Source organism: Corvus moneduloides, unplaced genomic scaffold (genome assembly GCF_009650955.1).
Source record: "Corvus moneduloides isolate bCorMon1 unplaced genomic scaffold, bCorMon1.pri scaffold_109_arrow_ctg1, whole genome shotgun sequence".
Classification (NCBI taxonomy): domain Eukaryota; kingdom Metazoa; phylum Chordata; class Aves; order Passeriformes; family Corvidae; genus Corvus; species Corvus moneduloides.
Genome location: NW_022436876.1, coordinates 64003 through 86349, shown reverse-complemented (window position 1 = coordinate 86349; position 22347 = coordinate 64003). Strand labels below are relative to the sequence as shown.

The 22347-nt window shown below is 56.5% G+C and overlaps 2 protein-coding genes and 1 long non-coding RNA gene across 4 annotated transcripts; 2 read left to right on the top strand and 1 right to left on the bottom strand.

Moving 5' to 3' along the window:
* Positions 1 to 3898: 3898 nt before the first annotated feature.
* LOC116438738 (zinc finger protein 34-like) lies at positions 3899 to 12105 on the bottom strand. Its single transcript, XM_032097734.1, has 5 exons — positions 12078 to 12105; positions 10703 to 10878; positions 9595 to 9861; positions 6366 to 6444; positions 3899 to 6181 (listed from the first exon to the last, which is right to left on the bottom strand). The coding sequence occupies exons 1-5, from the start codon at positions 12103 to 12105 to the stop codon at positions 5343 to 5345; spliced, it is 1389 nt and encodes a 462-aa protein (XP_031953625.1). The 3' UTR covers positions 3899 to 5342.
* On the top strand, positions 7614 to 8526 carry LOC116438735. Its single transcript, XR_004237906.1, has 3 exons — positions 7614 to 7641; positions 7672 to 7674; positions 8426 to 8526. It is a non-coding gene; the product is annotated as an uncharacterized LOC116438735 (long non-coding RNA).
* Positions 12106 to 14920: 2815 nt separating the features above from the next.
* LOC116438733 (zinc finger protein 397-like) lies at positions 14921 to 20580 on the top strand. Of its 2 annotated transcripts, none has more exons than XM_032097730.1 (3): positions 14921 to 15001; positions 19492 to 19570; positions 19755 to 20580. In XM_032097730.1, exons 2-3 carry the CDS (start codon positions 19519 to 19521, stop codon positions 20423 to 20425), a joined length of 723 nt encoding a protein of 240 aa, XP_031953621.1. In that variant the 5' UTR covers positions 14921 to 15001; positions 19492 to 19518; the 3' UTR covers positions 20426 to 20580. The 2 variants fall into 2 exon arrangements, with proteins under 2 accessions (XP_031953621.1, XP_031953622.1); XM_032097731.1 differs by lacking the exon at positions 14921 to 15001 and adding an exon at positions 18701 to 18834.
* Positions 20581 to 22347: the final 1767 nt, after the last annotated feature.

Sequence of the window (22347 nt, the reverse complement as noted above, 5' to 3'; positions counted from 1 at the left end):
GTACTTCAGATGCTAGAGGCTTGCAGCAAACTTGGCCACTCCACAAACACATTGTCACAATACAAGCAGATACCTTTGGGGAGAGACTTGAGAAGGCTTTTGCAGCTCAAATCGACATGCTAGCTAAAACTCTCACTGCTCTTAATCTAAACAACACCAAGGCAGTGATGCAGGCCGAGGTTGTCAATAGATCCTGTTACCAATGCGGAAAACCTGGACATGTAATAAAAAACTGCCCAGAATCCGCGGAAGATACTAAGCAACCTAATTGCTGCCCCAGATGTAAAAAACGAAGGCATTTTGCAAACCAGTGTCGCTCTAAATTTGATGTTGATGGAAATCTCCTGCCCCAGTCAGGAAACTGGAAAGGCAGTGCGTGCCACCACGTGACGAAACAAATAGTGGCAGCATACCAGAAAGGGCCCGATGCATTTGGAGGACCTCACCACACACTGTCAGCAGGATCATCCAATACCTCCTCAGATTATTACCCCCCGGGTCCTTCTGCGACTTGGCAGCTTCCAAATTAACATTTTTTACACATGAATTTCATTATACAATACATACAGGAGTCACTGGAACATCTGAAGAGAGGCAAGAATTTTTAATCATGGGGAAAGATGCTTGTTCTATGATAGGCCTCATCATTTATCCAATTATTGTTGCAGCTAATTGTCATGAAGAATTGACAGTTTTAGTTCGAGCTACACAACTCCCGTTGGTGATTCCTGCAGGGATGAAGATTGCCACAGCTGTTGCAGTACCCACCACAACTACACACCAGGCCATAAAAATGGAATGTCAACAAGGTCTGCATTCAATAACAAATTCTACTCCATCACCTGAAGTTCATTGGACCGAGCTCATAGGCTGTAACTGGCCACAGTGAACCTTCAGCCTGACACGTAACAACAAGACAATTAAGATCACAGGTCTGCTAGACACAGGTGCAGATGTCACAATCATCTCTCACTCATTTTGGCCAAGTGATTGGAAGCTAATCATACCTTCAGATTCTCTTACAGGTATTGGTGGAGTTGCAGTGTGCTTGCAGAGTGAATTCATGATTGCAGTCAAAGACCATGAAGGGAAAACAGCAGGCATTCATCCCTTTGTTGTGAGAAAGCCCATCACAGTTTGGGGAAGAGACTTGCTATCTCAGCAGGGAGCAAGGTTAGAAGTGGATTTTTAATAGGGGCCACTACAGCACTCACTGCTCCAAAGCTGTCATGGAAGACCAATGACCCTGTTTGGGTGGCACAGTGGTCCCTAGAAGAAAAGAAATTGAGTGCCCTCAAAAAACTGGTAGCTGAACAACTGCAAAAAGGCCACATTAAGCCAACAAACAATCCCTGGAATTCACCTGTATTTGCCATTCACAAGAAAACTTCTGACTCCTGGAGATTGCTTCATGATCTCAGAAGAATTAATGAAGTGATTGAAGATATGGGACCTCTCCAACCTGGACTTCCTTCCCTCTCAATGATTCCAAGAGACTGGCCTATTGTCATCATTGATCTAAAAGATTGTTTCTTCAGCATTCCACTTCTCCCAGAAGACGCTCCACGGTTTGCATTTTCAGTCCCTAGTGTCAACAGACAAGAACCCCTGCAGAGGTACCTCTGGGTAGTCCTCTCTCAAGGAATGAAAACTTCATCCACAATTTGTCAATGGTTTGTAGCACAAGCCCTTGTGCAAATGTTTCGCATTTCCAAAGATCAGGCAAGAGCAATTGTAAATGCCTGCCCTGATTGTCAACTGGTGCAATCCCATTTCCACAGGAGCAGTTAACCCGCGAGGGTTGCAGAGTTTACAATTATGGCAAACAGGTATCACTAAATACCCATCTTTTGGAAAATTTAAAAATATCCATGTGTCAGTGGATACCTTTTCTGGCACAGTTTTTACTTCTGTACATGCAGGAGAAACAGCTACCCATGCTTGCCAACATTTTTTGCAAGCATTCGCCTCATTAGGCATTCCCCAAGAAATAAAAACAGACAATGGTCCTGTGGATACAGCTCAAAAATTGGCCACATTTCTAATGGATTGGGGTGTTCACCACACTTCTGGTATTCCCTACTCTCCCATGAGTCAAGCCATCATTGAAAGAACACATCACACTTCGAAATGCATTCTAGACCAACAGAGAGGGGGACCAGGGCAAGCAACACCACAGATGCGTTTAGGTAAAGCTTTATATGTATATAATTTTTTAAGCAGTTGCTTTGCAGAGCCAAACCCGCCAACTTTTAGGCATTTTTCCAATAGTACTCGGTAGGGTATGCCCAGCCCCTGCCCTGGAGGGATGTCTGCTGAGATAAGGAGATTGCTTAACCTCCCAGCAGGACCCCCCCTGGGAAGGCAGCTAACTTTGCAGTTACTGCGAGAAAAGACAGACCCAGAATCCTCTGGGAGACCCTATGCAGATCCTTTGTAACCCATTGGCCTTTACCCTCTGAGACCCACCCCCTGTACCCCTATAAAAGCCAGCCCTCTGCCCCTGCGGGGGAGAGAGCGCTCCTCCCTGGCCTCCCCTTCGCCGGAGTACGGACCAGGAGTACGGACCAACAATAAAGCTCCTCGTGCAGAACAGCTACACGAGCCTCTCGTCTCTCTCCCTGGTCTGGCCTGGAGGCTGCCCTGCAGAGCTGAGCTGAAATCACGAGCTGACAATCACTAAAGAGCTGACAGCTTCTGCACGGGCCCTCCTAGCTAGCAGCTGAGGGAAAACACTAGGCCTCGGGAAGGCGATTCCTTTTGGGACCATCTCTCTGGACCGGTCACCTCTTTCTTGGTCAGAGCTACTGACCCCTCACCAGCAGTAATAGTACTCAAATTAAAAGAGAATCCTCCAGTTTTAATTAGAAATCCAGAAACAGGACAAATCAAAGGTCTGTATCCTCTAATAACATGGTGCAAAGGGTATGCTTGTGCCTCTACAGGTGCAGGTCCTAAGTGGGTTCCAGCAAAGAATGTGAAACCATATCACGTGAGACAAGAGCCTGATGAGCACACAAAGTGAAGGGCCCGCTCAACCTTCCACTACCGATCAGCCTTCCATTGCTACCTCTGAGTCTCCTGTCCGTGCTGACACCTAAGAACAACCTGTAATCGCTGAACCTCAGAAAAGACCAAGATGGAGACCCAAGGAAGCAAAAACAAGAACCCCTCTAAAGCAGCTATGAAACAAGTAGAACCCACCACTGAAAAGTGACCTAGAGACAGGCCCAGAAAGTGGCTGCTCCATAACTAGGCTGCGAGTTTTGCAGACTGTAGTTTATGTATCAGAAAGAGTTACAGTGGGAAAGATGAAATTGAGTTGGATGTTATGTTCATGCTTTTTTGCTTTGCTTGCTTTTAACGACGCAGGTATACTTGTTGACCAGCCCAAAACAAATGTTTGGGTGACTGTAGCTAATGCATCAGGTCTAGATACCACGTGTCTTTTGACCACAACCCCCGAGAAACCATTTCCAACTTGCTTAGTCGATATGCCAGTAGATGCTCGGCCAATACCGAAAAAACTTAAGGCAGTGAGAGGCACTCTAGCTGGGTCAAACCAGTGGGATTTCTGGACACGAGTAGACAAGTGGGATTGGTGGACTCCTCACCTTCCCAAAGCACCCTTTGAACCACAAGAATTAGAGCTTCTTGCTTCGGTAAAGCTGGATTTCTGTGTCAAGTTCAACTATATAAGAAAAGATCAGTCAGCAGTCAAAGATGTTTCTCCACATCACTCTGTCTTTAAAAATCAGACATTTTGGTGTAACTATACTTCTTTAACTCCATCTGTATCTAGCACAGTTCCCCTTTTATTACCACAGGGAATGTTCTTTATTTGTGGAGACAGAGCTTGGTCTGCTATCCCATCGCACATCAGGGGCGGACCATGTAGTTTGGGAAAGCTTACTTTATTCACACCTAGTATAAAAATAACTAGCCAGATAAGACACAGAGAGAAAAGATCATTTGTCCATCAATATGGACCAGAGTGCACTAACGATTTTAATCCTTGGGGTTCTGGGAAAAGATTTACTGCATCATTGTTTTTGCCTCAAGTAGCCTCTAGACAAGCATTAAAACAATTCGATCAATTGGGGTGTTGGCTGAGTAAACACGCCAATTGCATTGAGTGATTTGCTAACAGACGTTAAAGATACCAGACATGCCACCTTACAAAACAGAGCTGCAATTGACTATCTTCTATTGGCTCATGGACATGGCTGTAAAGATTTTGATGGAATGTGCTGCATGAATTTATCTGATCACTCGGAGTCCATTCATAAGAGCATACAACAGTTAAGAGAAGGCGTGTCCAAAATCAGAGTTAATGATGGAACTTGGTTAGATGACTTGTTTGATGGATGGGGTTTAGCATCCTGGTTAAAACAGCCTTTGAAAATAAGTCTATATATATTACTTGTTGTCATAGTTGTGTTGATAATGGCGCCTTGCCTACTTCAGTGCATGCAATGAATGGTCGACAAAGCTATCAAAGAGATTTTTGTAGTTCAACAGAGGGAGAGATGTGGGAAATGAAGTTACAGAGAACTCACAGGTGCTGACAGGGTACAGAAACAGCACTGTGCTTGAACAGATAGAAATGGATACACGTTTCGATCTGAGACCTTGGCGAAGGCTGCCTGAGTTAGAACAATGACCTTTTGCAGTTTAAAGCAAGAAATTAGTTTTGTAGTTTTAAAATAAACATGCTTTATAGAAGTAGAAATGTATTTTTAACAAGTAAGAACGTTTTATGCAAGAAATAATAGTGATAAGTAAAAGAGTAAAGAGTTTTGAGTTTAACAATAAATTTTATAATAAAGTTTCTTAGAAAGTTAAGATACAGTAATATAAGCCTGTGCAAAAGGCCATAATAGCAATATGATGATTGGATAAGAAAGTATGCACTGCGGCAGAATCACGTACAGTGATGATTGGTACAAATGTGTTAGCAAGCTTTGTGGCATTTGCTTATTGGCTTCAAAAAGTATAAAAGGCCTTGTAGAAAAAAACTGCTTTTAGCTACCTCAGCTTTTGGATCTGCTGCAGCTGCTGCTACCCCTGGCACCTGTGCCTGCTGCAGCTGCCACTGCTGCTGCTTTTGCTATTGCTACTGTAACTGCTGCTTTTGATATTAGAGATGTTGTCCACAACATCTCTCCTGTCTCACCCTTCAATAAACATGAGACTGATTCATCCTTGTGACATTTCTGAGTCATCCCAATCCCATAATCCTGACAACCAGGGCCCTTCCCAACGTGGGTCCTGTGATGGGGGATGAAGTTGGAGCAGAGGATGAAGCTCTTGTCACAGTCAGGGCACTCTCAGGGCTTCCCTTACCGGTGCCTCCGTTGGTGTTGGGTCAAGTGAGAGCTGCTGGAGAAGCTCTTCCTGCACTCAGGACACTCGTAGGGCCTCTCCCCGGTGTGGATGCACCGGTGGGTGGTGAGGCTGGAGTTTTGCTTGAAACCCTTCCCACAGTCGGGGCAGCGGAAGAGCCTCTCCTCTGAGTGAATCCGCTCGTGCCGGAGGAGATCTGAGCCGGTCTGAAACCTCTTCTGACACTCAGGACACTCGTAGGGCCTCTCCCCAGTGTGGATGCGCTCATGGCGGATGAGGTGGGAGCTCTCTCTGAAGCTCTTCCCACATTCCAAGCACTCATAGGGCCGTTCCCTTGTGTGAATGCGATGGTGGCGGATCAGGTGGGCGTGCTGGCTGAAGCTCTTCCCACACTCGGAACACTCGTAGGGCCTTTCCCCACTATGAATCATCTGGTGGGAGGTCAGGTGGGATCTCTGGCTGAAGCTCTTCCCACATTTGGAACACTCATAGGGCCTCTCCCCAGTGTGGATCCTCTGGTGGCGGATCAGGCGGCATCTCCACCTGAAGCTCTTCCCACATTCCCCACACTTGTGGGGCTTCTCCCCATTGTGAAGCTGCTCATGAACCACCAGCTCTGACCTCTGGCTGCATCTCCGGCCGCCTTCCCGGCACAGGGTGGTGCTTTCCTCCTCAGAGCACCCTGGGCTGTGTTTGCAGCCCCTCCTCCTGCAGGATCTCTGGGGCTTTTCCTCCCCGTTGCATTCCTGCACCATGGAGCCGCTCAAAACGGCCTCTTCCACCAGGTTCTGCTGCGGGGATTTGTCCTCCCTGGGCTCCGTGCTCAGCTCCTTGTCTGGGGAGGAAGGACAAGGAGAGGATGGGATTTGCCTCCGTGCCACAGGGAAGGGGAAGGAGATCCCCCCAGTCCGTCCCCGGCAGGACGGCGTCGGCAGCGGGGTTGTCCTGCAGCCGGGGGCGATGCTGGGCTGGGAGATGGAGCAGGAGAGAGGGGAAAGGGGCACTGACTTCCTCCTCACCTGCCTGGGGCTCCCGGGGCATCTTCCTCTTCCTCACAGCCTCATCCTCCATCTGGCCAAGGTTTGGGAATGGGAATTCCTGGTTTGGGGGGAAAACAAGGGACGAGCACTTTGGCTTCAAAGTCCCCCCTGCCCAAGTCCATCTCTAGAACTCCCTGGGCATTGTGTGTCCATAAAAACCTCCCAAACACCAAGATTCTGCCCTGAAAAAGCCTCTCAGGAGTCTCTGGTCTCTCCCCTCTGGTGTTCGGGGGTTTCCCCCTGTCCCAGCTGCTGGGGGTCACGCTTGTGTTGGGGGTCCCCCCTCTACTTGGTCCCTGCCCTCCCCAGACTGCTGGGAGTCCCAGGAATCTGAAAAGTTCCCCCTTTTCCGTCTCCTCACTTAGAGATGCTGGGGGTTTTGGGGGTCCAAAGGGTCCTTTTCCCCTTATTCTCTGATTTGGGGTGCAGGAGGTCCAAGGAGTCCCCCCTCCCCCTCTCCAGGCTGTTGAGGGTCCCGCGAATGGCGGCGCTCCCCCCTCTCTGGGCTCCCCACTTTGGGGCCCTGGGGGTCACAGGGGTTCGCTCCTCCAGACTGCCGGGGCTCCCCTGCTCCCGGTACTGCCCCTCTCTGCTCCCCCCACTCTGGGGGTCCCGAGGTTCCCCCTCCGGCTCTCCCAAGGGGTCCCGCAGCCCCCTGGCTCCGGGCTGGAGGTGGCCGTGCCTGACCCGGGCAGACCCAACAAAAAACATCTGCTGGGGACCTCTCAATGTCCCCTCAAGGGGAATTTTCTGCTCAGCTTTGGGAGTTCTTCATTCTCCAAACAACCCCCACCCCCCAAAAAACCCAACCCAGGGACAACACTGGGAGCAAATGGGAGTGACTGGGTCTGAACTGGGGGCAACTGGGTTCAACTGGAACCACACTGGAAGATAAAGGGAGCAGCTGTGCCCATGCTGGGGTCATACTGGGATCCTACTGGAACTGACTGGAATCATACTGGGAATGACTGGAATAGTACTCGGAGTATCTGAGAATGACTGCGGTCATACTGGGAGGGACTGGAAAGGTGCTGGCTGGGATTGGAACCATGCTGGAGGTGACTGGGAGCAACAGAGACCACACTGGGAGCAAATGGGATCATATCTGGAGTGACTGGATTCATATTGGGAGTGACTGGGCCCACACTGGGAGTGACAGGGAGTCACTCTGGACATGACTGGAATAATACTGGGAGGACCTGGGAGTGCCTGGGATCATACTGGGGGTGACTGTAACCATGCTGGGGGTGACTGGGTGCAACTGGGATCATACTGGGAGTGGCAGGAAGTGACTGGGATCATACTGGCATTGAGAGGGAGCAGCTGGGATCACATTTGGGGCAACTGGGACCATACTGGAAGTGACTGGACCATACTGGCAGTGACTACGGGTCCTACTGGGATCATCCTGGGAGCCACTGGGATTACACTGTGCGTGAATGCAACCTGACTGGGGGTTACTGGGAGCTGCTGGGCCCATGTTGGGAGGAAAATGTGGACACACTGGGAGCAACTGGGATCAACTGGAAGGTACTGGAACCCTGCTGAGGGGACTGAGACCACAACTGGGATCATACTGGGAGCAACTGGGACCACACCTTGGGAAACTGACAGAAAATGGGGAGGGCCCTGGAAGTAACTGGGAAAGACTGGGATCATTCTGAGGTAACTGGAACCTTACTGGGGCAACTGGGAGTCCCTGGGAATGACTACAAGTATGCTGAGGGCAACTGGGATATACTGGGAGTGTCTGTAACCATAGTGGGGGTGACTGGAACCACAACGGGAACAGCTGGGATCGTGCTGGGGAGAAATGGGACTACACTGGAGGTACCTGGGAGCGACTGGATCATGCTGGGGGCAACTGGGCGTGACTGGGACTATTCTAGGGGCAACTGGGATCATACTGGGAGGAACCGGGAACAACTGGAACTATGCTGGGGGCAACTGGGATCATACTGGAATCACAGTGGCTCCATGCTGGGTGAGACTGGGATCATACTGAGGGTGACTGGAATCATACGGGGATTCTCTGGAAGTGGCTGTGAGCAACTGGAATCATGCTGAAAGCAACTGGGAAGAAGTGGGAAGGACTGGGAGCATGCTGGGGGTGACTGGGATATACTGGGAGAGACAGGGAGTCACAGGGATCATACTGGAGGCTCCTGGGCTCATGCTGGCATTCACAGAGAGCAACTGGGATCACACTGGGGGCCACTGGCATGATACTGGGAGTGACAGGGCATGACCATGAGAATGTTCAGGGAAACTGGGATTTACTGGGTGTGACTGGGATTGTGCTGTGGGGAACTGGGACCACACTGGGGGCTACTGGGGGCAAACATGAGTGACTGGGGCCCTGCTGGGAGAGACTGGCATCATACTGGGAGTGACTGGGACTATGCTGGGGGAACTGGGAGAACTGGGAACACACTGGACAAAAGTGGGACAACTGGGAGAAACTGGGGCCATGCTGGGGGCAAATTGCATCATAATGGGGAACAACTGGGAGTGACTGGGTTCATACTGGGAGCAACAGGGAATGAGGGGACGTGACCAGAATCATACTGGGACTGATGAGGAAACTGGAACCAGTCAGGGAGGGAACTGGGCTCATACTGGGAGCAGCCATTTCCCGGCCCCGGGACCCCCGAGCCCCTTTCCAGCCCCGGCACCCCCGAGCCCCTTTCCCGGCCGTGCCGCCCCTGCAGCCCCCAGACCCCCCCGCCGGGGTCCCGCCAATCCCAGGGCTCCCCCCTCTCGGGCTCCCCGCTTTGGGCTTCTGGGGCTCTCCTCTCTCCGGGGTCCCGCTTAGGGAAGCCGCGCCTCTCCCGGGGCTCCCCAAAACCGGGGTCCCCCCGCCCCCGCCGGCCCCGCGCCGTCCCCACGGGGCCCCGGCACAGCTCGGAGGGCCCGGCCCGGGAAGCCCAACCCCCACCGCGGGGGGACCCGCATCCCCCCGCCCCCGCCGGGGCTCTGCCGCCACCGCCACCCCCAAAAACACCTCCCGGGACCCCCCGACATCCGCCCCAGGGGCATCTGCGGCTCGCCTTTGGAGTCCCGCAAGCTCCAAACATCGCGCCGCCCGCCCCGACAGACAGCATCAAACAGCGAGCCCCAAATCGATTCCCTGCGAGCTCCAAAGATCCCTCCCCCCTCCAAAAACACCGCCCGGCATGTTTGGGCCGAGCTCCCCCTCCCCGGGCACCTGCGGGATGCGGGGCGGGCGATGCTCCCGGCCCGAGCGGCTGCGGATCCAGAGAGCGCTGCCCGCACCTGGAGCCTCCTCCGCCTGCTCCGGCTCCTCCTTCTTCCCGCCGTGCCTCCTCTTCCTCCTCCTCTGTCCCGCCTCCTCCTCCTGCTGCCCTTGCTCCGTGCCTGCGGCCGCGGCCCGGGAGCTCTCGGGGCAGCGGGGCCGGGCCGGGCCACGATGGGAAAGGGCTGGGTCACCCCAGAGCGAGCTGGGGCAGCGGAGCTTTGGGGCAACAACGGCAAAGGGGTGCGAGAGGGGGGATCCGGGCAGGTGGGACAGCGGCAAAGGGCTTCCAGTGGGGTCCCCCAGTTAAGCCCAGCACCCCAAACCCCGTGCCAGCCCTCCCCGTTCCCTCCCCAGCCCCGGCTGAGTGCGGGGCTCAGCCCAGGACCCGTGGCCGTTCGGGGCTCCCCCGAGTGCAGCAAACGGGAGAGTGCCCCCCGGGTGAATTTTTGGGGTTCGCTCTACCATCGCCGCTTTAAGATGCCCCGGTAAAGTCGGTGCCCACTGTAACTCCCGTTAAAAGGGCAACACCGCTCCCGTTGATTCCGGCAGCGGAGCCCCGGGAGGGTTTGGGGGCCCCGGCAGGGTTTGGGGGTCCCGGGAGGGTTTGGGGGTACCTGGGTGGTGCCGATGATGGCGATGGGACCCCCGTGCTGGGTCTGAACATTCGCGAGGGGCTCCTGGGGGGGTTTTGTGGGTCCCGGGGATTTTTGGGGTCCCGGTGGTTTTTTGGGGGTTCCCGAGGGGGGTTTTCAGGGGTCCCAAAGTGGGGGTTTGGGTGATCCCGGGGGGAATATTTGGGAGTCCCAAGGCTGTTTAGGGGTCCCTGCCGGTGATGGAGATGGGGACCCCGTGCCAGGTATAAACCTTCTCAAGGGGGTCCGGGGGGTGTTGGGAGGTCCCGTGGGAATTTCGGTGTCCTGAGAGGGTTTGGGGGGTCTGTATGGGACTTTGTGGTCCTGGGGAGTTTTTGGAGGGTCCCGGGGATATTTTCGGGGTCTCAGGAGAGGTTGGGGTTCGCCGGGGGGGTGTTGAGGATTCCCGGGAGGTTTTGGGGTACCTGGGCGATGCCGGTGACAGAGCTGGGGACCCCGTGCCGGGTATGAACCTTCTCGCTGCGCACGGGCAGCGTCAGCGTGTTCAGGGAGATCCTGGGGGGCCCGGGGGGTTCACCCCAAATCCCGGGGGACCCCAAATGCTGAGGGACCCCCCGAACTCCCCTCACCGCTGGATCTGCTGCAGGCAGGGAGCACCAGCACTCGGCCCCCACCCCCCACTCTCACAGGGGGGCTGCAGAAGAAATCTGGGGGGCACAGACGGGTGAATGGGAACACCTGGGACCATGGTGGGGTCATAGTGGGATCATACTGGGAGTGAATGGGATCATACTGGGGTCATACTGGGATCATACTGAGTGTAACTGAAAGTGACTGGGATGATACTGGGGGTGACTGGGAGCCCCAGGGCCCATGCTGGGAGTGACCTGGGCCTCCCTGGGTGGAACTGGGGGAACTGGCCCAGCTGGGGCTCAGGGTTGTTCTCCCCCAGGGCTGCCCCAGGTCCTGCTGCCGCCCCTGGCTCCGTCACAGGACAGCTGAGGGACACGGGATAGACAAGGGACAGGGGAGAGCCGAGGGACAGGGGACAGCCAGGGGACACGGCCTGGCCCAGGGACACTGTGCTCCAGCACTCTGGGCTGTTGTGGCCGGGGCGTTGCCCTTGGGCTCCCAGGACAGGCAGAGGGGGCAGAATCCCCTCCAGGAGCTGTTGTTGGCTCGAAGCTTTGGTGTTGGACATTCCCGCGGAGCCACCTGCAGTGGCCGGAGCCCGGGCGGTGCCCGGTGCCACCAAAGCCGCTCCGTCAGTGCCCTCCTGCCCCGGGCAGGGCAGAGAACACCGAAGGAAAGGCCCGAGCTCGGCTCGGGGCAGGGAGAGGGCACTCCCCTGGCGCTGCCACGGGCACCACAGACCCGGCCTGGGGAAAGGATTGGGATTTATGTCCCAGCGAGTCGCAGCAGGGATTGCTTCTCATTTCACCGCTGTCATTTGATTGGCCATAAATTCCAATCATTTCCCCATGGAATTCCCATGGCAGTGGGCTGGGGGGAGATCCATCCACGGAATTCTCGCCTGACTGGGATGAGAGTGAGATCCGCCCATGGAAATTCCATGGGAATTCCTGCATTCCCAAGTGCCCCATTCCTGAATCCCACATTCCCATAGGAATTCCCCTCCCCCACCCACCTTTGTGCTCCAGAGCCTCCCAACCACATCCGATGTATTCTGGGAGCTCTTCCACACAGATATGTCCCAGGTAATGCTTCATCTGCTCTGCCAGGATCCCTTTGGATTCCCAGCACCTCTGGGGGATCCAGGTGGCACCATCGGACACTGCAAAGCTCCCGGATCCCAGCTGGAAGGAGATGAAATCCCACCCGTCGTAGCCGTGCCGGTGGGATCCATGGACGCTCCGTGGGACAGGAGGTCACAGCTGGAAACCACCTGCACCGTGGGGAGACCTGGGAACGAGGAGAGAACGGACCCATGGAGTCGTGTCCCAGCCCCACGGAGCCCCTTGCAGCTCCCTGGATTCCTATGCCAGGCACGCAGATCCCATCCCACTCCCACAGATCCCATTCCCACAGATCCCAGCCCAGCCCCCGGCTCCCCTTCCTCTCCCCGCTCTGGTTGTACCGGCCCCATCTCCAGGTCACTGTCGGCCACGTGCCGGTTCCTCTCCTTGAGCCAGGTCTGGCCATCCCAATATCCCGGGTCTGGCTATCCCAATATCCTGGGTCTGGCCCTCCCAGTATCCCGGGTCTGGCCATCCCAATGTCCTGGATCTGGCCATCCCAGTAACCCAGGTCTGGCCATCCCAATGTCCCTGGTCAAGGAAAAGGGTGGGTCTGGGGGCTGGGAGAGGGGGGTGCCCAGGAAAAGGCTGCGTTGGTGCTGGATAAGGGGGTGCAGGGGGGTCTCAGTGCTGGGCAAAGGGGTAAAAGGGCGTCTCGGTTCTCAGGAATGGGGGTCCAGGGGGGTCTCAGGGCCGAGGAAATGGGGGGCAGGGACTTGGAGAGGCAGAAGGGAGTTCCAGGGGCTCCCTGTGCCCAGGGAAGGGGGGTAACAGGGTGGGGGCACCCGGGAAAGGGGAGTTCAGGGGGTCTCTGGTTTTGCAGAAAGGTGGGGCTGGGGGCTGGGAAAGGCAGGAATGGGGGTCCGAGGCGTTCCAGGGCGTTCCAGGGTCAAGCACACGGGAGGTCTGGAGGCTGGGAGACATGGGATGGCCGGGAAAAGGGGAGCAGGGGGGTCCTGATGTCCGGCAGTAGGGGATTCAGGGGGGTCCCTGTGCAGGATGAGGGGTTCAGGGGGGTCCCGGGGGTGCTGGGGTCCCAGTCCCCCCACGCCGCCCCAGGAGCCCCCAGCCCCAGCGCTGGAGCCATCGCGCTGCTCCGGGCAGATGCCGGCGGCGCAGGCTGGGAGATGCGGCAGTGCCCGAGGGAGGGCGGGGGAACGGGGGGATCACTTCCAGCTGTCCCCAGGGAAGGCTCTGTCAATCCCAGTCAATCCCAGTCAATCCCAGTCAATCCCAGTGTGTTCTCAGCCACCCCAGTATGGTTACAGACACTCCCAGTACATCCCAGTTCCCATCAGCATGCACCCTGTCACCCCCAGCATGCTGCCAGTCACTCCCACCTCCTCCCAGTTGCTTTCAGCACAATTCCAGTTGCTCACAGCCACTCCCAGTCAATCCCACTATGATTCCAGTCACCCTCAGTGTGATCCCAGTCTCACCCAGCATGGTCCTGGTTGTTCACAGTGTGGTTCCAGTCCCCCCCAGTATGGTTACAGACACTCCCAGTATATCCCAGTTACCCTCAGCATGTCCGTAGTCATCCCCAGACACTCCCAGCGGCCCCAGTGAGGTGTTAGTTATCCCCGTATGATCCCAGTCATGCCCAGAATATCCCAGTTGCCTCCAGCATGCATCCAGTCATTCCCAGTTCTCCCAGTTGCTTGCAGCATCATCCCAGTTTCTCTCAGTTGCTCCCAGTAGCCCAAGGTGTGAGCCCAGTTGCTCCCTTTCAACACAAATATGATCCCAGTTACCTCCAATACGATCCTGGTCACATGCCAGCACTCCCAGTATGGTCCCATTATCATCCCAATTACTTCCAATCACTCCCAGTATGGTTCCAGTTACCTCCAGCATGGTTCCAGTTGCTTCCTAGATCAACCCAGTCAGTCCCAGTATGATGCCATTTGCTCCCAGCGTGCTCCCAGTTGCTCCCAGTCACCCCCCAGTATGGGGGATGATATGCATGGTGTGTTCCCAGTCACTCTCAGATACTCCCAGTATTAGTCCAGTCACTCCCAGTATGATCCAAATGTGACCCCAGTGTGCTCCCAGTCACTCCCAGTATGAACCAGTTGCACCCCACATGGTTCCAGTTGCTTTCACCCTCACTTTTGTTCCAGTCCCTCCCAGTCTCTCCCAGTGTACCCCAGTTCCCTCCAGCATATTCCCAGTCACTCCCAGTTCCTTCCAGCATGATCCCATTTGCTCTCAACCACTCCCAGTGAGCCTCAGCGTAGTCACACTCACTGCCAGTATGATTCCAGCCACCTCCAGCATGATCCCAGTTATCCCAGTTCATCGCAGTATAAGCCCAGTTGCTTCCAGTCACCCTCAGCATGCACCCAGTCACTCCCAGTTCCTCCCAGTTGCTCCTAGCATGATCCCAGTTGCTCACAGCTGCTCCTGGTCACCCTCAGCATGATCCCGGTCACTCCCAGTGTATCCCATTTGCCTCCAACATGGTCTCAATTGCCCCCTGCAGGCTCCTACTCACTCCCAGTATGATCCCAGTGTGATCTCAGTACAAACCAGTCACTGGCAGTGGTGCCACTCCTGGGATCTCCCAGCCCTCTCTGTGTTCCCCCCTCCCGGCTCTCCAGGCTCCCCAGAGGAGCCCCAAGGGCTGCAAGTCCCCACCCAGGGTCCCCAGCAAGGCCCAGTTTGGATGTGCAGCCCCCAGTTTTCCCATTTTCCCTCTCCTTTCCCCGGGCCGGGTTCCCCCGCCCCCAGCGGGTGGGAGCAGCCGAGAGCCCCGCGCTGCCCATCCCGACCTGTCCCGGCTCCATCCCCGCTGCTCCCGCGGGCTGCGAGGGGCTCGGCAACGGGGGAGGGGGAGCAGGGAGGAGGGGGGATTGAGGAGGCGGGGAGGAGGAGGAGGAGGAGAAGTGAGGAGGAGGCGGAGCGGCAGCGGGGAGCTGGAAGAGAGAAGGAGAGGGGGATCCGCACGGCTCCAGCGCTCCCTGAACTCGCAGCCCCCCGGGACCATCGCCCCCCATCCCGCAGGTGCCCGGGGAGGGGGAGCTCACCCCAAATGTCCCGGGGGGTCCCTGGGTTTGGGGTTTTTTGGGTGGGATGTTTGGAGCTTGCGGGACTCCAAAGGCGAGCCGCAGATGCCCCTGGGGCGGATCTCGGGGGGTCCCGGGAGGTGTTTTTGGGGGTGGCGGTGGCGGCAGAGCCCCGGCGGGGGCGGGGGGATGCGGGTCCCCCCGCGGTGGGGGTTGGGCTTCCCGGGCCGGGCCCTCCGAGCTGTGCCGGGGCCCCGTGGGGACGGCGCGGGGCCGGCGGGGGCGGGGGGACCCCGGTTTTGGGGAGCCCCGGGAGAGGCGCGGCTTCCCTAAGCGGGACCCCGGAGAGAGGAGAGCCCCAGAAGCCCAAAGCGGGGAGCCCGAGAGGGGGGAGCCCTGGGATTGGCGGGACCCCGGCGGGGGCGTCTGGGGGCTGCAGGGGCGGCACGGCCGGGAAAGGGGCTCGGGGGTGCCGGGGCTGGAAAGGGGCTCGGGGGTCCCGGGGCTGGAAAGGGGCTCGGGGGTCCCCGGGCTGGAAAGGGGCTCGGGGGTCCCGGGGCTGGAAAGGGGCTCGGGGGTGCCGGGGCTGGGAAAGGGGCTCGGGGGTCCCGGGGCCGGGAAAGGGGCTCGGGGGTGCCGGGGCTGGAAAGGGGCTCGGGGGCCCGGGGCTGGAAAGGGGCTCGGGGGTCCCGGGGCTGGAAAGGGGCTCGGGGGTCCCGGGGCCGGGAAAGGGGCTCGGGGGTGCCGGGGCTGGAAAGGGGCTCGGGGGCCCGGGGCTGGAAAGGGGCTCGGGGGCCCGGGGCTGGAAAGGGGCTCGGGGGTGCCGGGGCCGGGAAAGGGGCTCGGGGGCCCGGGGCTGGAAAGGGGCTCGGGGGTGCCGGGGCTGGAAAGGGGCTCGGGGGCCCGGGGCTGGAAAGGGGCTCGGGGGTGCCGGGGCCGGGAAAGGGGCTCGGGGGTCCCAGGGCTGGAAAGGGGCTCGGGGGCCCGGGGCCAGAAGTGGCTGCTCCCAGTATGATCCCAGTCAGTCCCAGTATGATCCTGGTCACTTTTCCTCACTCCCTGCAGAATCCCTGTTACTTCCAGTATGACCCCAGTCACCGCCAGTCATTCCCCATTATGATGCAATTTGCCCCCAGCATGGTCCCAGTTTCTCCCAGTTCTTCCCACTTTTTTCCAGTGTGTTCCCAGTTCTCCCAGTTGCCCCAGCATAGTCCCAGTCACTCCCAGTATGATGCCAGCCTCTCCCAGCAGGGCCCCAGTCACTCACGTTTGCCCCCAGTTTCCCCCAGTGTGGTCCCAGTTCCCCCCAGCACATTCCCAGTCACACCCAGTGTGGTCCCAGTCACCACCTGCATGGTCTCAGACACTCCCAGTATATCCCAGTTGCCCTGAACATTCTCGTGCTCATTCCCAGGCACTCCCAGTTACCAGAACCAGCATGGTTCAGTTGCCCTCAGTTTTATCCCAGTCACTGCCAGTACATCCCAGTTGTCACCAGCATGCATCCTATCATTCCCAGTTCCTCCCAGTTCCTCCCAGTGCATCCCCAGGAGGCTCTCAGCATGGGCCTGGTAGCTCCCAGTAACCCCCAGTCAGAGTCCACTGACACCCACTATAATCCCAGCAAGGCCCCAGTCACTCCCTGTATGATGCCAGTGGCCTCCAGTTGCTCCCTGTCAATGCCAGCATGACCCCCGTAGCCTCCAGTATGATCCCTGTGGCTCCCAGTCTCTCCCAGTATATCCCAGTCACCCCCAGCATGCTCCCAGTCACTCCTACTTCTTCCCAGTTGCTTTCAGCATGATTCCAGTTGCGCGCAGCTGCTCCCAGTCAATCCCAGTATGATTCCAGTCACCCTCAGTGTGATCCCAGTGTCACCCAGTTGCCCCTAGAATAGTTCCAGTCCCTCTCAGCATGGTCCCAGTCATGCCCAGTTGCCCTCAGGGTAGATTCACTTGGCCCAAGCGTGGTCCCAGTTGTCCCCAGCATGATCCCAGCTGTTCCCAGTGTGGTTCCAATCGCTCTCTATATGGCTACAGACACTCCCAGTTGCCCCAATAAGGTTCCAGTTAACCTCAGAATGATCCTAGTCTTTCCCAGTTACTCCCAGTTACCTTCAGCATGATCCCATTTTCTGTCAGTTGCTCAAAGCATAGTCCCAGTTGCTCCCAGTATGATGCTGGTTGCTCCCGTTATGATGCCAGTTGCCCCAGTTGTGGTCTCAGTCCCCTCAGCAGGGTTCCAGTACCTTCCAGTTGATCCCAGTTGCTCCCAGTGTGTCCACATTTTCCTCCCAACATGGGCCCAGCAGCTCCCAGTAACCCCCAGTCAGGTTGCATTCATGCACAGTGTAATCCCAGTGGCTCCCAGGATGATCCCAGTAGGACCCGTAGTCACTGCCAGTATGGTTCCAGTCACTTCCAGGATAATCCCAGTCACTCCCAGTATGATCCCAGTTGCACCCAGTCACCTCCAGCATGGTTACAGTCACCCCCAGTATGACCCCAGTCACTCCCAGATATTCCCAGTAATTTTCCAGTCATGCCCAGAGTGACTCCCTGTCACTCCCAGTGTGGGCCCAGTTGCTCCCAGTCACTTCCAGTATGATTCCAGTCACAGCCAGCACCTTTCCAGTCAGTCCCAGTCTGGTTCCACTAGGATCCCAGTCACTCTCAGATACGCCCAGTACTATTCCAGTCACTCCCAATATGATCCCAGCTATTTCCAGTGGGATCCCAGTATGACCCCAGCATGGGCACAGCTGCTCCCATCATCATCCAGTGTGGTTCCAGTTGCTCCCATTTACCTCCACTGTGCTTTCAGTCTCTCCCAGTGCATCCCAGTTGCTGCCAGCATGTTCTCAGTCAGTCCCAGTAACCCTGAGTTGCTTCCAGTCTGATCCCAGTTGCTCACCGCCACTCCCAGTCACCTTCAGTGCAGTCCCAGTTGCTCCAAGTGTGATCCAGTAGGATCACAGTGTCCCCCAGCATGGTTCCAGTTGCTCTCTTTCCTCCCCGTGTGATCCCAGTTGCACCCAGTTTCCCCTAGTATAGTCCCAGTCACTCCCCATATGATCCCAGTCCCTCCCAGCATGGTCCCAGTTGTGCCCAGTTGCCTCCAGTCACTCCCACTTGCCCCAGTATGGTCCTGATTGTTCCCAGTGTGAACAGACACTCCCAGTATATCCCAGTGTCCCTCAGCATGCTTGTAGTCATTCCCAGTCACTCCCAGTTGCCCCAGTAAGGTTCCAGTTACCCCAGTACAAACCAGTCACTGGCAGTGGTGCCACTCCTGGGATCCCCCAGCCCTCTCTGTGTTCCCCCCTCCCGGCTCTCCAGGCTCCCCAGAGGAGCCCCAAGGGCTGCAAGTCCCCACCCAGGGTCCCCAGCAAGGCCCAGTTTGGATCTGCAGCCCCCAATGTTCCCATTTTCCCTCTCCTTTCCCCGGGCCGGGTTCCCCCGCCCCCAGCGGGTGGGAGCAGCCGAGAGCCCCGCGCTGCCCATCCCGACCTGTCCCGGCTCCATCCCCGCTGCTCCCGCGGGCTGCGAGGGGCTCGGCAACGGGGGACCCAGGGTGTGGCTGGTGCTGGGGGGAGGAGGAGGAGGGAGAGGAGGGATGAAGAAGGAGAGCGAGAAGGGATGGAAGCAGGAGAAGGAGGTGGGATTAGGGAGGAGGAGGAGGAGGAAGGATGGAAGAGGAGGAGTGGGAGGAAGAGCAAGAGGAAGAGGAGAGACAAAGGAGGATCAAGAAAAGGAGAAGGATCCACGAGGTCGAGCACTCCCTGAATTCACAGCCCCCCACCCGTGGGATCATCACCCCCTCATCCCGCAGGTCCCTGGGGAGGGGGAGCTCGGCCCAAATATCCTGGGGGGGTCCCTGGGTTGGGTTTTTTGGGGAGGATGTTTGGAGAATGAAGAACTCCAAAGCTGAGCAGAAAATGCCCCTGGGGGGACATTGGGGGTCCCAGGGGCGGCTGCCGGCAGAGGCAGTCTGGAGGAGGAGACCCCTGTGACCCCCAGGACCCCAAAGTGGGGAGCCCAGAGAGGGGGGAGCGCCGCCATTCACGGGACCCTCAACAGCCTGGAGAGGGAGAGGGGGGGACTCCTTGGAGTCCCTGCACCCCAAATCAGAGAATAAGGGGAAAAGGATGCATGGACCCATAACCCCCAGCATCCCTAAGTGGGGAGAGGGAAGAGGGGGAACTTTTCAGATTCCTGGGACTCCCAGCAGCCTGGGGAGGGTGGGAACCAAGTAGAAGGGGGACCCCCAATACAAGTGTGGCCCCCAGCAGCTGGGACAGGGGGAAACCCCCGAACACAAAATGGCAGAGACCAGAGACAGGGACCTCCTGGAGGCTTTTTCAGGGCAGAATCTTGGTGTTTGGGAGGTTTTTATGGACCCCAGATGCCCAGGGACTTCCAGAGACGGACGTGGGCAGAGGGACCTATAAACTAAACGTGCTCACACCTTGTTTTCCCTCCAAACCAGGAATTCCCATTCCCAAACCTTGGCCAGATGGAGGACGAGGCTGCGAGGAAGAGGAAGATGCCCCGGGACCCCCAGGCAGGTGAGGAGGAAGTCAGTGCCCCTTTCCCCTCTCTCCTGCTCCATCTCCCAGCCCAGCATCGCCCCCGGCTGCAGGACAACCCCGCTGCCGACGCCGTCCTGCCGGGCACGGACTGGGGGGATCTCCTTCCCCTTCCCTGTGGCAGAGAGGCAAATCCCATCCTCTCCTTGTCCTTCCTCCCCAGACAAGGAGCTGAGCACAGAGCCCAGGGAGGACAAATCCCCGCAGCAGAACCTGGTGGAAGAGGCCGTTTTGAGCGGCTCCATGGTGCAGGAATGCAACGGGGAGGAAAAGCCCCAGAGATCCTGCAGGAGGAGGGGCTGCAAACGCAGCCCAGGGTGCTCTGAGGAGGAAAGCACCACCCTGTGCCGGGATGGCGGCCGGAGATGCAGCCAGAGGTCAGAGCTGGTGGTTCATGAGCAGCTTCACGATGGGGAGAAGCCCTATGAGTGTGGGGAATGTGGGAAGAGCTTCAGGCGGAGCTCCAGCCTGATCCGCCACCAGATTATCCACAATGGGGAGAGGCCCTATGAGTGTGGGGAATGTGGGAAGAGCTTCACAGACAGCTCCTACCTGATCGTTCACCAGCGCATCCACACAGGAGAGAGGCCCTATGAGTGTTCCGAGTGTGGGAAGAGGTTTCAGACCAGTTCCAGTCTCCTCCTGCACCAGCAGATTCACACGGAGGAGAGGCCCTTCCGCTGTCCCGACTGCAGGAAAGGATTCAAGCAAAAGTCCCACCTCCTTACCCACCGGCGCATCCACACTGGAGAGAGGCCCTACGAGTGTCCCGAGTGTGGGAAGAGCTTCTCCAGCAGCTCTCACTTGACCCAACACCAACGGAGGCACCGGTAAGGGAAGCCCTGAGAGTGCCCTGATTGCGGGAAGAGCTTTGTCCGCTGCTCCAACTTCATCCCCCATCAGAGGACCCACATTGGGAAGAGCCCTGGTGTAGTGGTTTGGTCCAAAATACTCATTACTGTTTATCTGCTGTGAGATAAGAATTAGGAGAAATGCAAAGCAGGCCCCAAACTTGAAAGAATATAAAGAAGTTTATTAACAGACCTAAAAGAGGCAAAAAAAAAATATTATACCACCTTCAGAACTCTCCTCCTCCCCCCACCTTCCTCCCTTCTCCCACTGACAATGTGAAAAGACAACCCTTAAGATGTTCAGTCTGTTTACCACTTCCATAATAACCTTGTTCAGTCCATTTAGAAAGAGAAGTCTCTTCTTGCTCATGCTATGAAAACATTATCACAACGAGACAGCTGCCCACTTCCAAATATTGTTCAGTCCATTTAGGAAGAGGAGTCTCTCTGCCTGCGTGTGAGTCCCTTCCCCCGACTTGCAGCTTTTCCCGCAACTGCTTTCAAGGGTCCACTCTTGAAGTTTTTTGGGGTACAGTTTTAAGGTTGAGCCGTTCAGAAACAAAAACAGAGGCCCTTCTCCTTCCCTGGGAGCAAAGGGTCTTCATCATCTTCATCTTCAGGACTATCTCTGGGAGCATCTCTAGGAACTGAGGTTTCTCCTTTCCCGTTTGGAGCAAAAGTCCTCATCTGGTTCATCTCTCCCTGTCCAAACTTCTCATGGAATTACAGCTGCGTCAGCATCTGCCTATCTCAGCGCAGGTGCTTTTGCTTACGAGTTGAACACTCCACCCCCCAGATCTTCATGAAATTACAACAGGATACTCTGATATATCATAGCTTCACAACAGAATTTCAGCTTTAAGCATCTCCTCTCTCTCTTCCCTCAGGTTTTCAGCTCTTCACAGCACTAAAAGGGTTAATCTCACCTCGGCCTTGCAGCTTTGCAGCTGGAATGTTGAATCTTTCTTATCGCAGTGGAGAGGGGGGAGAGCCGAGCTGCTCCGGCTGCCCATGGCAAGGCAGTGGGGGGGGTTCCATGGCTGGAACAGGTCCATGACTCCAGGATGGCCGTGGCCCGGCCCGGCCTGGCCCAAGCAGGGCCTGGCCGGGCCCGCTGGCCCCCACACGGGGCCTGCAGCCACCTGTCCCAGCGCCGGAAACGAGCGAGAGCTTGGAGGGGGAGTTTGCCTATTCTTAAATGTGGATCACAGAGGCGGTCACAACTTTAAGTGGCTTTGAGAATTGTCCGTAGTCAAACTGGCCAGCTGATAGGTTCTATCAGGTCCCAGAGGAAACTGGGGTAAGCACCCCTTAGCAAGGACATCCCTTCCGGGACTATGCTTGCTAACCTATGACACCTGGTGACCCACATTCCCTGTGATCCGTGTTTGGAAGACCCCAGGCTGGTGCTCTCCACGTTCTCCTGGATCCCTGTGGGCACCTGGGTGAATGCAGGGGCAGGAACATCCATTGGGACTCAGATCAACATTGGAAATTCATTGGGAAGAGCTGATTTATTGACTTTACAGCCCAAAAATTCTCATCCGCTCTGTCCAATTGTTTCTTTTGGTGCCATCTAGCAATCCTGGATGATCTTGGAGGTCTTTTTCGACCTAAATAGTTTCCTCCTTCATCCTGTCAAAATAACCAAAATTGGGGTAGAAATAAAGAAATTAAACAAAGATATCTAAAGCTGCACCATTTTAGCGGGATTTGGGGGTGAGTTTGGGGGTTGGTTCAGGGGAATATTTGGGAGGATTTGGGTGTTGTGATGCCATGGGTTGAGCAGACAGGGCCACAGTCTCATACTTGTGCTGGCAGAATGTGTCCACCTGAGCCCATCTGTTCTCCAGGAATTCCAGTTGTCTGTCCCTGTCCCTGCCCTGGGTCTTTCCCTTTGGGCTG